Here is a 19,402-nt window from a genome sequence, read left to right as displayed (position 1 = left end):
TCTCTGGATGCGAGCAGCTTACAGGTCAATGGCAAAGACAGGGCTGTATGTGGAGAAATTTGTTATCCTATTACCATGGGTCCCTAAGTGTGTATTGTAATTTCTAGAAAACTCCTAAGTGTTCTGAAAACCCTGCCACCCCTTAGTGAACATACATTCACAGTGGATGAGGATATTGTACCTAATGAGTAAATTCTGCCTCCCACTTCCATGCACAATATTTAAACAGCCACCAGTGCAAGTGTGTATAATGGACCATCATAGTCTTACAAGGGTTCTGAGACTCATAGCAACAATTTCTTATGACAGGGAAAAAATCATTACTTCTCAAAGAAACCAACATTTTATTTCAGACATAGATACCAAGTAAAAACAGTACTTGTATTATTTTTCTTTTTAGTAGTTTGATACTTTTCTTGTATTAACCTTGACTTCGAAGAAATTTCATAGGCTTACATCAAAAACACTTGGGAAATTTGTCTTGGCTCTGTTCCAATGAGGCCAGTTATTCTACAAGGGGTTACTGGATTGTGTTGGGCCTTCATGTGGTGTGTATTTTAGAACCCCTGAATTTTAAACTATTTGAGTTCCTTTGTAAGGATCCTTTGATAAAGTGGCTAGAAGAAAAGACTTGCGTGAAACTCTTGAGTCCGATTTCTGGCTGTACTGCTATTGTCTTACATGGCTGAGCCTGGGTAAGTCTTGTCTCAGTTCACACTTCAGGCCCCCAGTGAGTGAGGTGGCTGTGATGACGCTCTTGTTTAACAGGCAAGTAAAGCCAGGGTGTTGAAATCTGTGGAAGAAAGGAACCATGTGGAAGAGCATGTGCTAATGATCTGTCTGATGAGAATTGTGTGTATAGATTTGTGTATACACAAATGTGGATGTTTACTGTATGAATCAATGTATGAATGTGTCCAAGAACTCCGGAGTTGATAAGGGCTTGTAATGCACTTAAAGGTAGCTCACCACAAGACAATCTTCCTGTCTGAAATCAGCATTGCAGTCCCAGCCATTTCCTGAAGCTACCGCCTTCACTTTCTCCCCAACTCTGAAATGCTTTTCACTCTCTCTACCTAGGCTGAAGCCGATGTAGCTTCTCTGAACAGACGCATCCAGCTCGTTGAGGAAGAGTTGGATCGTGCCCAGGAGCGTCTGGCAACAGCTTTGCAGAAGCTGGAGGAAGCTGAGAAGGCAGCAGATGAGAGTGAGAGGTGAGAATGCCCCATCAGCCATCTTTTGCAGCTGCCTTTCCTGGTGGAATAAACCGGAGGGCTCCCGTGATCTTTGAGGTTTAAGAATTTTTCAGTCCCCTGGTGGTGGGATCATTTCCTCTATTGATCCCAGGTATAACTCAGTTGGTTTTGTTCATTTAGCATCAGTGAAACACCTACTATGTCCAAAGCACTGTCCTAAGCCCTAAGGTTACAAAGAAGAAGAAGATCTTGTTCTTGCCTTCACAGAGCTCACCCTCTAATGAGGCAGACAGATATGTAAAGGAGAAGTGTCAGGGATACGAGTTGGCCCTTTCATTCCTACTGACCACAGAGCAGTTGTGCATTTGTTAAAGTATAACTTTATTTTATAATATACCAAGGAAGCTTAGGCCTAAATAAAGGAACTGTGGACTATCAGTTGTCAAATAGCTTAACAAATAGGTGGAAGAAAAAACACAAAGCAGAAATACGGTCTGCAAAAGTAAAATATTTTGGACTTGGTCTCTATACACACAAGACACGTGCACACAAATAGTCAGATGCTCGTGTGTTCTGAGTCCTCCTCTGCTGTAATCTGGCTCTAGCTGAATCATTACTCTAAGATTCAGCTCTGTGGTAGTAAAGGAAAGCATGGTTTGTATAGACCAGCACAGCCTTGGGTGGTCTAGAAGGCATTTTCCCTTATGCTCAACTGTTGGAATTAAGGATTTGCCGTTTTGCATGGAAGTACTTCAAGAGAGACTCCATGAAGTGAGAGAGCGTTCTGCTGCTTGAGGGATGGCATAGCATGAAGGGCTCAGAACACTGAATGTGTATCTATCTGTGCTGTGACCTGGGCAAGTGAAGGCAGTCAGTCATCTTGTCCATTTCTCACTCTTTGAAGTGATCCTGCCACCAGGTACCCGGTATAAAGAGTGATTTCAGACTTTAGGATTGGAGAAGATTTTTAGCTAAACTTTTTAGGCCATTATCCACTGCTGCTTAGTGTTTCTTCACCAACCAAGCATTTTGGACTTCTTTAAGATGCCTAATCATCTCTTACAGTGTACACATAAGAGCGGTTTTTGTGGCTGACTTCTTTCTGAAATATACTTGTTAGTGCACCTTAAAGGCAGTCTGGTAATGTTAGACTTCGAAGTAAAGGGGACTTGGGGGTCATTTAGTCCCTTAGTTTTACAAATGAGAAAACTAGGGCTCAGAGACGAATGTGACTTGCACCAAGGCTCACAGCATATTTGTGGCTAAGCCAAGACTGCGACCCAGATTTCCTCAACTGTATTCCAGTGCTTCATCAAAAGATAGTGGGCCAGATGCAGTGGCTCACACCTGTAATCCGAGCACTTTAGGAGGCCGAGGTGGGCAGATCACTTGAGGCCAGGAGTTCGAGACCAGCCTGGCAAACATGGCATAACCCCTAAATCTACTAAAAAATACAAAACTTAGCCAAGTGTGGTGGTGCACACCTGTAATTCCAGCTACTCGGGAGGCTGAGGCAGAAGAATCGCTTGAATCCAGGAGGTGGAGGTTGCAGCAAGCCAAGATCACGCAACTGCACTCCAACCTGGGTGACAGAGTGAGACTCTGTCTCAAAAAATAAAAATAAAAAAATAGTGGTTCACTTATACTGCCTACTTAAATTTTGATAAATGAATTCCATTTTACATGACTTGTTATTCCATATATCTGTAAAATATCATAGGTCAGTTAGTATTTTTCTGAAACATAACACCATGCCATAGGACCCTAATACACTCAGTATAGAGGACAGTGTCAGGCCTGTCTCCCAGCATTGCTGTCATGAAAAGGTTCCATTACAGGTAAAACTTAATTTGAAGCATTCAGTTGAACCATAGGAAATTGCCATTATTACTTGTCTGAAATGGTCAAATATCAGCATTTTTTGTGGGCCTACTAGTTTATTAAATCTAATATTAAGTCTAATATTTTATTAAGTCTAATATTTTTGCTTATGGTTGGCAGGGTAAGAAGATTCTCTAGAAAGAGGTATATAAAGATAAGTTTGATTTTGTTCTAGCTTTGATTCATGTGCAAGCTGAGGCTTCCCACAGGAAAGGCAAGAAATCTCATTATCTTTTTAATAGTAAAGCATATTGGCTTTTCCGGTTTCATGCTGCCAAGATTCAGACAGGATCCTGACATGGTACCTTTTATCATTAATGTTAGATGCCTGATAGTTTGATCGGTACTCAAGGTGAGAGAGTTCATTCACAGTGAATGAACAGAGAGAAATGTGTCTCTTTTTTCCACCTTTAGCTCTGGAAATTGTTGTTTCCTGGTTTGGAAAATAAAAGTAGCTCTGTGCTCTATTTTGGTCTACCACTTACACTAAGCCTCACAGGCCACAGCAGTGCAGTGTGCATTTGGGAAAGTCAGCTCTAAATCTTGGGTTTTCCTGCTTGTCTTTCTTTCCAGAGGCATGAAAGTCATTGAGAGTCGAGCCCAAAAGGATGAAGAAAAAATGGAAATTCAGGAGATCCAACTGAAAGAGGCCAAGCACATTGCTGAAGATGCCGACCGCAAATATGAAGAGGTCAGGTCCTGGGGCCCACAGCCTTGTGGACTTCCAACAGTGGCCTTCAGGAGGCCAGGGAGCAATGCACAGTCTTGATTCCTCAGTGAGGCCATCTGCTTGGTTGGCAGAAATGGGTGGTTTCGAGAAGCAAAGTTCCTTTGTCTCCAGAAAACAGTTCTCATTGTAATCCTGCTAGGGGATCCCAGGCTTTATCAGGAAGCCGATCAGTGGCACTGGGAAGAAGGACCAAAACTCCTCTCCCCAAACCACAAAGACCTGGACAGAAGATCTTTGGCCAGAAGGGAGAGTTGGGCCCTGTGTCTTGTGAAAGGAGGCTCTCATGCTGTCATGGTGCAAGCCACTTCTTCTCAGAGTCACCTGGCACATCCAGATTGGGCAACCCAGAGACCACAGACAGTTTCTCAGTGGATTCATGGAGGCCTCTCTCCTCAAGGGTGGTAGAAAACTATTATCAATGCAGATTTTCAGTAGAATTTGCTGCTGGTCATGTTCCCATGAAAACAGCCTCCTGCGATAAGAGGCAATATGATTATTAAGATTTCTGTTTTTTCCTTATTGGATCACATTGTGGCTATCCTGAAACAGCATTGCCCCTCCTTTTCATTATCATTATTACCTTCAGATTACACTATGCTCACAAGTTTGATCTGCTTCAGAGGCTCCCTTCCTCTCTCTGGTTCTTCCACTAAATACAAATTTGATTTTGTCAATTATCTTACCAACTTGTGTCACGTTCGTGTCTCTCCTATTCTTCCTCTGCAATAAGGAGGTAGATGTACAGATCAGCCATCGAATTGAAGGAGTTCTTAGGTTTATTTTGTTTTCCTGGCAGCCCCCACCTTTTCAGTATATGTCTCATCCTACTGCCGTTTTTGAGATTGTGAATTTGTATTTTCTCCCTCCTTCCACATTTTGGCCTGGCTGCCAGTTCCAGATCAGACTTCCAATTGGGACTGCCCAAGCACAGCTGACCATTCTGAGTCTGAGCAGAAGCCTCTGATCTCCTCTCTGCTCGCACTCCTAATGGAGAGTTGCTGCTCTCCAGTCTACCAGAAAGAGGATCATACTGTTTGTAGACAAAACCCTTAGTGCCTGATGGGATCTGATCGCTACCCCCCTGCCCTCCTACACAAAACTTGCAAGATCCATGGTGTGTGTGTTGTGTTTTCCTGCTGCAGGTGGCCCGTAAGCTGGTCATCATTGAGAGTGACCTGGAACGTGCAGAGGAGCGGGCTGAGCTCTCAGAAGGGTAAGCAGGCCCGGCGCCAGGAGGCCACGAATGGGGTGCTGCAGAGCAGTGACTAAACAGCATGACCTTCTGGCAGCTGCACATTACCTGTTTCAGCTCCGGGCTCCTTTTGTGCTCATTTGATGTGGATGAGCCACGAGTATGGAACATGGAGGACTCGTGTGGGGTGTCTATGTATGAATGCGTGTATCACTGCATGCCTTACCTGCACACTGATTTTGTGAATGGCCTTGTGCATTTCCTGTGTCCACTAACAGCCAAGTCCGACAGCTGGAAGAACAATTAAGAATAATGGATCAGACCTTGAAAGCATTAATGGCTGCAGAGGATAAGGTACTGATGGCTCATGTGTGGTTTTTAGGTTTCACTGCAACCCAGACGTCTTTCAGCTTCCAATGCCTACTGGTTCGTTTGGTATAACGACTGCACCTTCACTTCACCCTCTGCTATTTATATCTTGCTTTAAGTGCTTTCCCTTGGTCCTTTATGCTCCTTTGTTTTCCCTTCATAAATGCTCTTTGGGCAGCCAAAAAAGGAGCCAAATTATTGCACTTCAAAGTTGTTGGATTTTGTCACCCTGCCTTCTGCTGTTGCGAGGTTGGGGGGCAGTGTTCCTGGCAAAACTAAACACTTTAATACCCGATGATTTGGCTACTTTCAGGCAGCCCTTCGTCTCTAGGACTCGGTTTTCATTTTTTCCCATCCCTCTCCTTTTTCTCTCCTCCTTCCTTTGGCTTGTCTCCCACCCTTTCTGCCTCTGATCGAAAACGTTAGCAAATGTGCCGAGCTTGAAGAAGAATTGAAAACTGTGACGAACAACTTGAAGTCACTGGAGGCTCAGGCTGAGAAGGTAGGCCAGGAGCATGGTGTGGGGGAAAGGCGTCTTTTAAGAGCTGCTCCAAAGAGGCCCTGCCAGTGAAAGCAACACATACAGTAGACATTTTAGTAAATGGCAATATTGTGAGGTGATTTTTGGAGAGTTACTAGGTAACAAATTCTTTTTATTAACTAGAGAATTTATTTTATCTTAGGGATATGAGTCATCAATTTAATTTAAACCAAGTGCCAAGTGGATAAGTTATCTTGTTGTTATCCCATGTAAAACAATAGGCAAGAAAGCAGAGAATGTATTGCAGTGTGCCATTCGATATCAGAGGTTCCATTACCTCCTAAGAGATCCTTAACATCTGTTGGCTGGGCTGGCGAGTTCTTTGCATGAGAAGCCATGAGTAGATTGAGCTGCAGCCTGACATCTGGAATGCTCTTTCTAATTACAGTACTCGCAGAAGGAAGACAAATATGAGGAAGAGATCAAGGTCCTTTCCGACAAGCTGAAGGAGGTAATATGAGAGTTGTGGATGAAGCCAACTGGATTTTAAATGAGTTTGTTTTCATGGAACTGGTCAGGGCCTTTTCATTTTAAAGTTCTAGTGATCCAAGTCAGGAATATTCTAAGGTTGCCTTGGAGTGTGTGTACAGTGCTAGCTGCCATTTCTCACAGAGGTGACTGAAACTGACAAGTAGTTTCAGATCCACTTTATGGGTGATGTGCTTCATTTACATCCTCTAGTTTCCCTGTGTTTGTAGCTGCGGGAAACACCAAACTTCCCAACTTTAACTCAAATAAATCATTACAGGCTGAGACTCGGGCTGAGTTTGCGGAGAGGTCAGTAACTAAATTGGAGAAAAGCATTGATGACTTAGAAGGTAAGATCTTAAGTAGTGTTTTTAGTTTAATCCTTCTGGTGAAATAGTGATGTGGCAAAACAATTTTCCAATTCAAGGGCATCCACCTTGATACGCTCCTTTGCACCTGCACATTCTTCCTGTCTGTCCTCTGGGGTTTTCCTCTGTGGCTCTTAAACTCATGAACCTGAGTCTTCTGCTCACCAGGTGACTAGTTAGCTACCAGCCATAGTGGCAGATGCCATCCAGCTTGACTTCATGCTCATTAGAAGTGTGGCAGGTTTATTTTTCATTGTGAGTGAGGTGCTTATAGGTGAGAATGACTCAGTATATTTTATATCTTTAGTGTCACTTCCTAATTAAATTGGGAATGATGTGGTGATTGTGGACTTGTTTTTAGAAGAACCCATCTTCTTCCAAGTATGAATTCAAAGTAAGGATTTGGGGGTTTTTTTAAGTCATGTATTATCTTATCAAACTACTTTATATCCTGAAGGAGGAGGGAAAAATTATACTTAAGCATTTCTCCCCTAAGGCACTTAGGTTTTATTTTAGTAATAACCACTCTATCTCACCGATATCCTAAATGTTGAGCTTTGAGGTTTGTGAAGGATTAGCTGTGAACAAGAAAGAAAAAAGACAAACAAATATATACATCACAGAAGGGATTAGAGAAGGAACTAGTGTTTGGTACAGATAATCAAAATAGTGGAGAAGAGAGAATGACAAATGGTTGCAAAATGATCTGCCAAAGTGCAGCAAAGTATGAAACCTGCAGCATTACAAAACTAAATTGCAGACTTGCCATACCACTGCCATATAAAGTGTGGCACTCATTGCTTTTCAAGCCTCCTGGACCAGTAATAGGCACCTTGAGTGGGAAGACCACAGGAGTAGCTTAAATGACACTAAGAAATCACTATCCCAGTGGTCTAGTGTGGTCAGGAAGTCGGTGGTTTGAAGGTGGAGCCAGATAAGGACTACAGGCTGTAGTCACAAATTGTTCTTCCAAAACACTGCTGTTGGATTTTTTTTTCCCATTGTTTATAGCTGCAGATGGCTGACTACTCCAGTGTAATTAAAATATAGCTCTGCAAAAGAAAGATGTTCCATTAGCCCCTGTCTCCCCTCACCAGGAGACATCCTTCTGTGGTTTCGTTTAGGATTTAACATGGTTTACTGATATACCTACCATATTTGTTATGATTTTCGTATTGAGTCTTTCTCATTTTATTTTCTAATGGGTTTTGTTCTCTTTGTTTTTGTTTCAATTTATTTAAAACAAAACGCACGCCTCCTGCATTGGCCACCTGCTGCGACACCAACCCCTTCATGCATTGCCCTTTTCTTGCTGCTGTGTTGGGATGGTGCATGCACCACCCTCACTCACCTTCCATCTCTTGATCACTCTCCATGTTCTTGCACCTCTGCCTTCCACTTCCTGGTCATAGACGAGCTGTACGCTCAGAAACTGAAGTACAAAGCCATCAGCGAGGAGCTGGACCACGCTCTCAACGATATGACTTCCATGTAAACGTGCATCCACTCTGCCTGCTTACACCCTGCCCTCATGCTAATGTAATAAACTCACCACCATCCCTTCCTTGCTCCCAGATCTCCATCTTTGCACTCTTGTGTTCACCCTTTTTGTCATAACCTAGAATAGTTATTGTTTTTTCACTTTCTACCAATATGAAGGCCAGCTAGATTAAGTGTCTATACAAACCATTTTCTTTTCAGAATCCTTTTATTTTGTAAGTGCTAAACTAGAGCAGTGAACTAGAATGAGTGACCTTGAGCACTATCCTTTTGGGAAATTAAGCTAAACTCAAGTAAAACCAGACGGCCATGCCGTTTGTTGTACAGGAACGTCTCAAGAAATATCAAAACTTTGTTTCCTGAGATTCAACTAAGTACAACATAATCATTTTCTTTTTTTTTTTTTTTTTTTTTTTTGAGACGGAGTCGCTGGGCTGTCGCCAGGCTGGAGTGCAGTGGCCAGATCTCAGCTCACTGCAAGCTCCTGGCCTGGTTTGTGCCATTCTCCTGCCTCAGCCTCCCGGCAGCTGGGACTACAGGTGCCCGCCACTGCCTCGCTGGGTTTGTATTTTAGAGATCGGCTCAGCAGCTGTGATGGTCTTGATCTCCTGACCTCGGATCCGCCTGGCTCGGCCTCCCAAAGTGCTGGGATTACAGGCTTGAGCCACCGCGCCCGGCCACATAATCATTTTCATAAAATAAATAGAAATTGAAGGAACCCTTAAAGTGTCAGGTTATTGAGAATCTGAGGACAAGGAAATTGGCATGATCCAATACAGCCCTAACAGTGGTACTATAAAAGATCATCTCTTTTACTTTTAAGAATTCTAGAGTAGGCCAGGCACAGTGGCTCACGCCTGTAATCCCAGCACTTTGGGAGGCCAAGGGCGATGGATCAACAGGTCAGAGATTGAGACCATCCCGCCACCACGGTGAACCCGCCCTCTACTAAAGATGGTTGTGTACCATTAGCTGGGTGTGGTGTATGGCACCTGTAGTCCCAGCTACTCGGGAGGCTGAGGCAGGAGAATGGCGTGAACCCGGGAGGTGGAGCTTGCACTGAGCCGAGATCACACCACTGCACTCCAGCCTGGGTGACAGAGCCAGACTCCGTCTAAAAAAAAAAAAACAAAAAAACCCAAAGAATTCTAGAGTGAAAAGAACCCTCTGCTGAGTAACTAAGCCTTTAATTTTCTGTTTTCATGAAAAGAATTAAAATACCCACGATAAATACTTACCACAACCTGTGTCAAAGAAATGGGAAATTCAACACAGATTGTACAATGTGAGCTTGGGAGTTAATGGCCCACATTTTACTGTTAGGCAGTAAGAGTTGGAGTAGGTAGTCTTGTTATCATGAGAAGAACCTTCAACAGATACAACTAATTTACGTATTTACGTATTACTAACCAAACTTCAATATTAAACTTATCCTACTACTTTAAATTCTAACCTGGAATGTTTCAGAGTTCTTCATTCTAATATCACCCTAAATTCCACTGAAGCTGGAAATGTCATTTTCCAAGCCCACCTGTCATTCATTTACCCATGCAGGAAAAATGGTAACTTGAAGAGTATGGCATGTGCCTGTGGCCTTAGAGGTTATAGAATCCCCACACTCAACAAAAAAGCCCCTAGAGACATGACTGTTGCCATGGAAACCAGAGAACAGTCTGTCTTCTCACCCCTCATTTGTAAATGAGGGGGTGGAGCTGATCATCTGTCTCTAAGGTCTTTTCCAGTACTAAAATGTGGTGATTTCTTTGGGAAAAACTTTTTGCATCAAGTATGATTAAATATTCTGAAAGATGAGTGTAGCTTAAAATTTGTTTTTAAATTCTGTTCATGGGTTTTCTTAAAATGGACCCTTGCTGAAAGGCCGCCTGTGACGGCCTCAGGTGGGACGACCTCCCAAGGGTGCGGCTGGCAGTGGGTTTTGCATGACTGCTTCTTGTCTGTGTTTCAGGTGCTGTCATCTATTGGTTTGGTTTTCTTTTTTCTTTCTCTCTTTTTTTTTTTTTCTCATCGCGCCACTTTTTTTTTCCTCCCACCTTTTTATCTTCACACAGATAAGTTTCTTTGCTTCACTTCTCCCAAGACTCCCTCGTCGAGCTGGATGTCCCACCTCTCTGAGCTCTGCATTTGTCTGTTCTCCAGCTGACCCTGGTTCTCTCTCTTAGCATCCTGCCTTAGAGCCAGGCACACACTGTGCTTTCTATTGTACAGAAGCTCTTCGTTTCAGTGTCAAATAAACACTGTGTAAGCTATTTCTGTTTGCTATTCTTTTTACTTCTTATTTATTGACATTTTAGTTTCAACATTGAATAAAACTACAAAGCTGCTTCACATATATGAGGGTTAGTGTTTGGCTGCTGCTGTATTTTTCTTTTTAAATTCTGAACACTATATAGAATTGTATCAGGAGTTTCTAAAGCAGTGGTTCCTTGTTGAACTTTAACAGAATACCCAGGCCTGCATCCCTCTGTTTTTCAAAGGTTAGAATGAGGTCTGGACATCTGTGGGGGTTTTGGGGGAATTGTGATGGCTCTGCTTTGGAGTCTGGGACACACAGGGGACATTGCTTGTTGAGAGTTGAAAGGTCTGGCTTGATCAGTGTGTTCCTTTGCTGGAGGTTTAGCTCAGGATGTAGTGACTCCTCTATGTTGATGTTTCGGTGGCCCTGCTTGGGACCAAGGACCTGGCTAACTAATCAAAGGCTCATGATGAATGGTTCCGTAGCTGTCCCATATTACTAGGAAGTTATACATTGAGAAGGGTGAGAAAGAATTTGGATTCAAACAATGTAAGTTTTGGTTATTGTCGATCATCCTTTTATAGCACAAAGAAAAGTTCAAGCTTTTTTGAAGTATATTCATGACTCAGCCACTTTTATTTTGGTCATGAAAATGACACCTTAGGTTTTCTAAATATGATTACTCTGGTCAGTCGTGATTTGTGATTTTTAGCACATACTCTTTTGGAGGGATTGTTCATAATTTTTGTGTTCAATGGCTGTGTTTTCATTTGTGGACATTTTTAAAATACAGCAATGAAAGTTTCTTTTTTTTCTTCCCAAAAAGATAGTTGGTGGAAATTGTTCAGAAGACAATTGTATTTCATTTGGGCTTCTGTTTTATTTCACAAACAGCAATTAACTGATTTAAAAAAAAAAAATACATTGTAAAAATTAGAACTTTAACTTATATGGACTTTAGTGTCATAATCCCCAACATTTCTCCTTCCTCAACAATCTAGCTATTTATTTCTCCTGGTTTTCTTTTTTAACATGGATGATCTGCATGTTTTGTATATAGTTTTTGTAGCCCGAGAGGGCTGATACACCACCATACTGAAATAAATTTGGACAAACTTGATAGTGTCATTCTCACTCTACAGAGACTTCAAAGCATAGAGGAAATACCTTTTTAAAAGAAAGCTGAGAATTAAAGTATTGTGGTCGTAGTATGGTGGACTTTTAGAATCTGGACAGTGTCTCTCCCTTGAGTGTATAAAGACTTCTATGATTTCATGTTTTTCTTAAGGCTCCTTGGGCCTGCTTCTATGATTCCTTCCTTGTTCTTTTTTAAATTCAGAATAAGAGAAGAGTACCCTTCTCTGAGTAAATTCTGCTTCCTGACGTAGACAAAATGCCAAGTCTGAAAGTTCTGCTGAGCAGATGTTCATGTAATTCTGGAGGCACATCTGTTTTTTGGAAATCCTTCCAGAGACTTTCACACTTTCTATCAGTACACTCTACAAGGGGAAGTGGGGCACTAATGGACTGGGAGGGCAGGTCAGGAGTAGCCCAAGGTGTGCACGTGCAAGAGGCAAACAGCAAGTCAAGTTTATCAAGAAATTGTTGGAGCCCAGGCTTCTGGTTCAAAGGGCCAGGTCATAGCTACAGCTGCTCCAGTGGAGGCCAAACCAAAAGCATCACTGAGTTTGGGCACTTGAAGCTTCAGACAGCTGGGAGTCTCCATAGAACAGGAGGGAAAACACTTCCAAGGATATGAGCATGTCTTGTGCCTGCCTTTCGGCCACCCATGCACACCAGCTCCACAGCAGCTGAAGCAGAGCAGGTCCAGAGGAGGCTGTCGGAGGGACCGCTGTCCTTCCTGCTGAGTTCACACTGACCCTCTAGATTCTCCAGATTTTCGCCAAAGTTCTCCCATTCTAGCCTGGCCAAACATTTGGGCTCAGCAAACTGAGACATGCTCCCTACCCATGGTGACAGTTCCCTGTGTCCGTAGTGTGAATGTAGTCATGGGATTTATGTCTTGCAACCCCCAAGCATATGTCACTTGCAAAACACCGTGGGAAGCAGTGGGGGTGTGTAAAGAGATGGGCTGGAAAGGCTCTTTGCCCTCGATGAGCTGGCCATCTGGTGGGGAGATAGAGGAGTGAAGCGAGTCTGAACTCATAGGCATGTGCATTTGGAGCCAACAAGGAAGAGAGAACTGTTCTGACTGGGAGCTCCCTGGAGGAGGTAGCTGACATATGACTGGGGTTTTGCATATTCAGAAAATGTGGATGAGTGAGGAGGACAGAGCAGCAGATATTCCAAGCGAGAAAACATAACAAGCATAGCATCCTCCCATGTCCTACCATTTATGAGAGAATGTTAATGTGAGAACTGCTCAATCTCCCAACAGACCTGGGGGCTGCAGGCACATTTTCCCCAGGGGTAGGACTATTAGCTTTTCAAGATCATGAAGTATTTCTAGGTCCAAGTTGTCACCAGCATTCAAAGCTACCCTGCATCCTCCGGCTGTTGCCAGTGCAGAGCAGGCTCTTGTTTGTCATAGTGTGGGTGTCCCCTGGATCGTCAGATACAGACACTCCTGCAGTTGTTTTCCCCCAGAAGCAGATCACGTGTCAGTGTGTAAACTGTATATCACGCTGGTCTTCATGTAGGTGTTGCAAGTTCTGTTCATTTTATACACATCCATTAGCACCACACATGAATGCCATCCTCTTCAAGAAGTAAGCAGATAGGGCCGGGCGGGGTGGTGGCTCACGCCTGTAATCCCAGCACTTTGGGAGCCTGAGGCGGGTGGATCACGAGGTCAGGAGATCGAGATCATCCTGGCTAACACGCCGAAACCCCATCTCTACTAAAAAATACAAAAATAATTAGCCGGGCGAGGTGGTGAGCGCCTGCAGTCCAGCTACTAGGGAGGCTGAGGCAGGAGAATGGCGTGAACCTGGGAGCCGAGGTTGCGCCACCGCATCCAGTCCAGGTGACAGAGCGAGACTCTGTCTCAAAAAAAAAAAAAAAAAGAAGTAAGCAGATAAATTCTAAATCAGTGTTGAGTGGTGACAAGTGCTTGTTCTTTTGCTGTTTGAATGGATAACACTATCAAAGCTAGATGAGAGTCAGAATGTGTACGCTGTATCGTGGTGACTGGGGGAAGGACAGGGACTTAATTCCAAATTTCAGGAAATTTCAGTGCAGCAAAAGCAGTAACCCCCAGTTGGTACTACCTGAGGAGAAAGCCTGCCCTGTGAGTGGAGAGGAAAGGGGTTCTGGAAGAGGTGGGCAGCACCGGGCAGGTCGCTAAGTTTAACATAGCCCTAGCAAGGGGTGGATGTCGCACTGGGCTCACCTCCAGCCAGGCCTCCATTCCCAAATCTGTTGCCAGCTCACAAAGTGTATGGCTCAGCTCACAAAGTGAGCTCATGTATGGCTCAGCTCACAAAGTGATTTAGTGAGGTATAAGAGGAACGCGCACTCTTCCTCCTCCTCTTATCATGTTGCTCCTCCTCCCCTCCTCTCCCCACCAAGAGAGAAATTCTGACCCTTCCTAAGTCTACCAAGCTTTTTAGGATCTACCCTTCCTGAATGCAGGACAGGTGACTATGGGGTAAGAGTAAACTGCTCAGCAAGTGACCAGTTGCTGTCCTGCTTGAGGTCTCTGTTCTCTATTAACTGCCTCTCACCCAGTCTGCTAACCTCTCTTCCTTCTGCCTCTTTTCTGCTAACCTGCTTGCTGACCTGTACAGATCAACTCTACCAGCAACTTGAGCAAAACCGCCGCCTCACTAATGAACTAAAGCTGGCTCTGAATGAGGATTAAACTTAAGAGTGAAAAAACTTGGGCTGAATTCTAGGAGTGGAGCCCATGTGCAGAAAATCTAAGACTGTCCTACCTTCAACTAATAGAGTTGAAAACAGTTGCTTTCTGCAGAAATGCAAATACAAGGAATTGGCTGAAAGGCTGGCCTTGCCTGCATTTTTCTCTGTATGGCTGGAATAATTATGTTCTCTTTAATCACAAAACAGCTTTTATGGTAAAATACTTATGTCAATTCAGCACTGCTCTTTGAAATAGCAGGTCCTTTTGTTTGAACTGATAAATAATGAGGAGCTCCCCCCCAAAAAAATGTTTTCTATTTCCCGACAGCCATGAGTCCTACTTTAAGTATACATATATATGTGTGTATATATATTCCTATTAGATATTCATATTCCTAACTTCTAAACATATGGTATAGTGTTTGAAATATGATTAAATGTTCCTATGCTTGGGCGAAATAGCTTTTGAAAACAGGAACTCATGCCAGAAGCTCCTGGTTGTCTGAAAGGTATGCTTTACTCAGTCTAATGGTGCTGTTGGAGTCTGGGGAGAATGTCATGCTAATACATAGAACACTATAAAAATATTAAGAGAATGTCCTAATGAAGTGTGCATGAAACATGTTGATAATTTTTTATGAGCAACAGAAATAAATCATTTTAAAAGTTCTCAGAAAACCTATTTATGTCATCTTTGTTTTTGTGAGTTTGTGTTACCGCACAACTCCTAGACTTTTAACTGCCTGTACCTCCAAAATGTCTGCCGTTTGTAACTTCTCCAGTCTGTATAACAGTGCTGCAGCTGTATTTGGTTTTTTACCTCTCCCTGTTCCCACGGCACACAGTCAGTGAACCTTCAGCAAACCCCATGTGCATTTTATCTTCAGTGCATTGTTGGTGGAGGTGCACCTGACTGCTCTATGAGAATCCGTGCCATGGCTCCTTTGGGTCAAAGACGTCCTCCCCCCATCTTAGGTTCTTGTCTAGAAATGAGTAATGTCTTACAAGCATGCCTAGTTCTAATCATCTCATCCTGTGTTTGTGATTGATGTTTGCCTGCCTAAATGTACAAACCACCATTGTGTCCAAAGCACAGCTATTGATGACTTAATTTTCTAATCCCACCACAGAGAAAGTGGCTCATGCCAAAGAAGAAAACCTTAGTATGCATCAGATGCTGGATCAGACTTTACTGGAGTTAAACAACATGTGAAAACCTCCTTAGCTGCGACCACATTCTTTCATTTTGTTGTTGTTTTGTTTTGTTTTTAAACACCTGCTTACCCCTTAAATGCATTTTTATTTACTTTTACCACTGTCACAGAAACATCCACGAAATACCAGCTAGGTCAGGGGGTGGAGAAAACACACACAAAAAGGCAAGCCCATGTCAGGGCGATCCTGGTTTAAATGTGCCATTTCCCGGGTTGATGTTGCCACGCTTTGTAGAGAGTTTAGCAACACGGTATGCTTAGTCAGTGTAGGAATCCTCACTAAAGCAGAAGAAGTTCCATTCAAGTGCCAATGATAGAGTCAACAGGAAGATGAATGTTGGAAACACAATCAGGTGTGGATTGGTGCTACTTTAAACAAAAGGTCCCCCTGTGGTCCTTTGTTCAACATTGTTCAGTGTAGAACTCTGTCCAACACTAATTTATTTTGTCTTGAGTTTTACTACAAGATGAGACTATGGATCCCGCATGCCTGAATTCACTAAAGCCAAGGGTCTGTAAGCCACGCTGCTCTCCGAGACTTCCATTCCTTTCTGATTGGCACACGTGCAGCTCATGACAATCTGTAGGATAACAATGTGGATTTCCACTGTTTTCAGTTCTTCATGTTAAAGTGAAAGATTTAGACACTACATCCAATTGGTAAAGGACATTTTCTTGAGAGTTATAACTATATGTAAACATTGTATAATGACATGGAATAAAATGCACATTGTAGGACATTTTCTAAATTTGGTGGTCCTGTCATTTGTATGTTCTTCATTTGTGGACTTTTGATCATGCCACTGACCTGCCTTCCGCCACAAATAGGTTCTCAAAACGGTATCCCAGAGTCCAGGGGAAACTGGGTTTCATGTGTTGATTCTCAGAAACACTAAAGGCAGCGTTATTTTGGTCTGTTAAAGTTATAACCAAGCAGGAGAGGCCCTTTCCAAACGTCATTTTCAATGTTATTGGTGTATATCTGCACATCCATGTAGGACTTTGGCAGTGGCTTTACTGGTTTGGGGATTTTTCTTCCTGACATATTAGCTAAGTCTCTAGCAGTGGCATAGCCACACAAGAACCAGTGATGGGTTAATGTGCCAGATCTGCTGTTTTCCACCAGCAATGTGATTTGACTGAAACTAGTGCTTTAGCGAGTCTTTATGACCTTATGCTTCCCAACTCCCGTGAGTTCTCAATTCCAAGACGTCTCCATTTTCTCAGACTTGGAAACTAAAAATGTCATCAGTCATTTCCCTAGCTCTTGAAGACTCTAAGCAAATAAAAATAGATTACAAACAATACTGGCTTCAACTGTGCTGCAGGGAGAAAAAAGGATGTTCTCACCAAAAGCAAACAGAATGGAAATAAATGAAAACTTGTTTGGATGCAGATATATTTTCATTCAAAAGTATTAAATATCTCTGTAGCTGTACTTCCATGCCCCTTAATCAGGAATCTCTTCTCCACAGAAAGACAAAGGCTGTAAGGCAAAGAATCCAAGCAGGGTCCCGGAGCCTGGTTTTAGGTCTTCTTCCAAAAAGCTGTCCCCTTGCTCATGGCAAATAAATGCACTGGTCTCAACCCTCCTACAGTTTCAGCACCCCTAGCCTCCCCTCTGCCAATCCTCAGCTAGGAAAAACCCTCTCTGCATCACTGTAGTCATGGAAGCCTTTCCTAAACCTGGCCTCTTTCACTTGGGAGCCAGATCTGGCTTCAAATCAGGACTCCACCTTTATTAGGCTGCCTAACCTGTCAAGTTCCTAAATCTGAGCTGCTCCATCTTTAAAATGGAGATGAGATTAGCACCTAGCTCATAGTTTATAATTGTGGGAGTCGAATCTGTAACCACTTCAAGTACACGGTACAGTACCAGGCGCCTAGGGCTTGTTCCGTGTAAGTTAACTGCTCGGCCAGGCATGGTGGCTCATGCCTGTAATCCCAGCACTCTGGGAGGCTGAGGCAGGTGGATCACTTGAGGTCAGGAGTTCGAATGAGACCAGCATGGCCAACATGGCAAAACCCCGTCTCTACTAAAGTTACAAAAATTGGCCCAGGCACGGTGGCTCACGCCTGTAATCCCAGCACTTTGGAGGCCGAGGCGGGCGGATCACGAGGTCAGGAGATCGAGACCATCCCATCCCGGCTCACACAGTGAAACCCCGTCTCTACTAAAAATACAAAAAACTAGCCGGGCGTGATGGCGGGCGCCTGTAGTCCCAGCTACTCGGGAGGCTGAGGCAGGAGAATGGCGTGAACCCGGGAGGCAGAGCTTGCAGTGAGCCGAGATCGCGCCACTGCACTCCAGCCTGGGCGACAGAGCAAGACTCCGTCTCAAAAAAAAGAAAAAGTTACAAAAATTAGCCAGGCGCAGTGGTATGCACTTATAATCCAGCTACTCAGGAGGCTGAGGCAGGAGAACCGCTTGAACCCAGGAGGCGAAGGTTGCAGTGAGCCAAGATCATGCCACTGCCTGGATGACAGAGTGAGGCTCCATCTCGAAAAACAAAACTTAACTGCTGTGGTCCTCAACTTGCCATTTGTGCTCCAAAGACCACCCATCCTTGTGAAGCTAAGGGGAGACTAACATTACCCCAAGTTATGATGACGGTTTTTAATACTTTCATATGCTGTTTATGTGTGCTGAACAACTTGTACTTACAAGGGCTATTTCACTTAAGCCTCACATCACTGATGCTCAGAGACTCAGTTCAGTAGCTCCCAAATAGTGGGGTTGGGCTTCAAACTCTGGCCCTCTGTGACTCCTGAGCCCTGCCTGGAATCTCCTTCCCCTTGTTTCAAACATTTTACAGCAGAAGAAAAACAGTTTCTAGATAACAGATGAAAACAGACGAAGCCACAGGTATAATTAGGAGAGGAGGAGGCTGGGAAGATGGAGGTGGAGTCAACAGTTTAGCAGCTGACATGACCGCGAGGGAGTGGTTTAACATCTGACTTCCCCTCTGGGTTCCAGAGATCAGACGAGATCAGTTAATTATGAAGCATCATGCCAATTCGAAGAATGATTACCTAATCTTTCAGATTAATATAAAAAAGGAGAACAGCCCTGTCTCTACATGGTACACGCCTGGGGTATGACTGGGTGTGATAACCTCTGAACATGCCACTCCGTGAGGTCAAGGTACAGAGATTAGGACTCTTCAATATGCAAAGGCCAAGGCTGGAAGCTGAGATGGTCACCATTTAGAGAACCATGAAGTGTAGAGAGAGAATTCAAGATTCATATTCTAAATTCCATTGCTGAAACTTAGCAGGCCCAGATTTCAGAATGAAGAGCTGGAGCAGTTGCCCTGTTCAGAGTAAAACATTGTGGAACTCCACAGAGAAAGGACACAGATAAAAACATAAGCATCTTCAAAAAATAATCAGAGTTCTACAGTTTGTTTTGTTGTTGTTGTTTTGTTTTTTTTGAGACAGAGTCTCACTCTGTTGCCCAGGCTGGAGTGCAGTGGCATGATCTCAGCTCACTGAAACCTCCGCTTTCTGGGTTCAGGCAATTCTCATGCCTCAGCCTCCCGAGTAGCTGGGATTACAGGTGCATGTCACCACGCCTGGCTAATTTTTGTATAAAAATAAAGAGTAAGAAAGTACTCTAAAAAGTAGAGATGATGTTTCACCATGTTGCCCAGGTTGATCTCGAACTCCTGACCTCAAGTGATCTGCCCACCTCGGCCTCCCAAAGTGCTGGGATTACAGGCATGAGCCACTGTGCTGGCCTACAATCAGTTCTTAAGAGAAAAAAGAAAAGTGCTTTGTGGATACATTCTGAACTATTTCAAACTGACATTGAAGAGAACAATTCCCAGCGGTGGCTCACGCCTGTAATCCCAGCACTTTGGGAGG

General features: G+C 43.6%; 1 protein-coding gene across 23 annotated transcripts in view; it reads left to right on the top strand.

The window, feature by feature from the left end:
• TPM1 (tropomyosin 1) overlaps positions 1-16,284 on the top strand; it is a 29,386-nt gene extending 13,102 nt beyond the window's left edge. For 4 of the 23 annotated variants that reach the window (XM_003901020.3, XM_003901022.3, XM_003901025.3 and 1 more), the window contains 7 exons: positions 1,081-1,214; positions 3,651-3,768; positions 4,950-5,020; positions 5,795-5,870; positions 6,298-6,360; positions 6,658-6,727; positions 15,452-16,284. In XM_003901020.3, the coding sequence (XP_003901069.1) occupies positions 1,081-1,214; positions 3,651-3,768; positions 4,950-5,020; positions 5,795-5,870; positions 6,298-6,360; positions 6,658-6,727; positions 15,452-15,534 (615 nt within the window). In that variant the 3' untranslated portion in view covers positions 15,535-16,284. Of the gene's footprint in view, positions 1-1,080; positions 1,215-3,650; positions 3,769-4,949; positions 5,021-5,277; positions 5,354-5,794; positions 5,871-6,297; positions 6,361-6,657; positions 6,728-8,157; positions 8,241-10,314; positions 10,513-14,248; positions 14,992-15,451 lie in introns of those variants that run through there. The other 19 variants (XM_003901021.2, XM_009210341.1, XM_021940628.2 and 16 more) reach the window with 8 other exon arrangements.
• The last annotated feature ends 3,118 nt before the right edge of the window (positions 16,285-19,402 follow it).

Source organism: Papio anubis, chromosome 7 (assembly GCF_008728515.1).
Source record: "Papio anubis isolate 15944 chromosome 7, Panubis1.0, whole genome shotgun sequence".
Classification (NCBI taxonomy): domain Eukaryota; kingdom Metazoa; phylum Chordata; class Mammalia; order Primates; family Cercopithecidae; genus Papio; species Papio anubis.
This window is presented reverse-complemented; position numbering and strand designations above follow the sequence as displayed.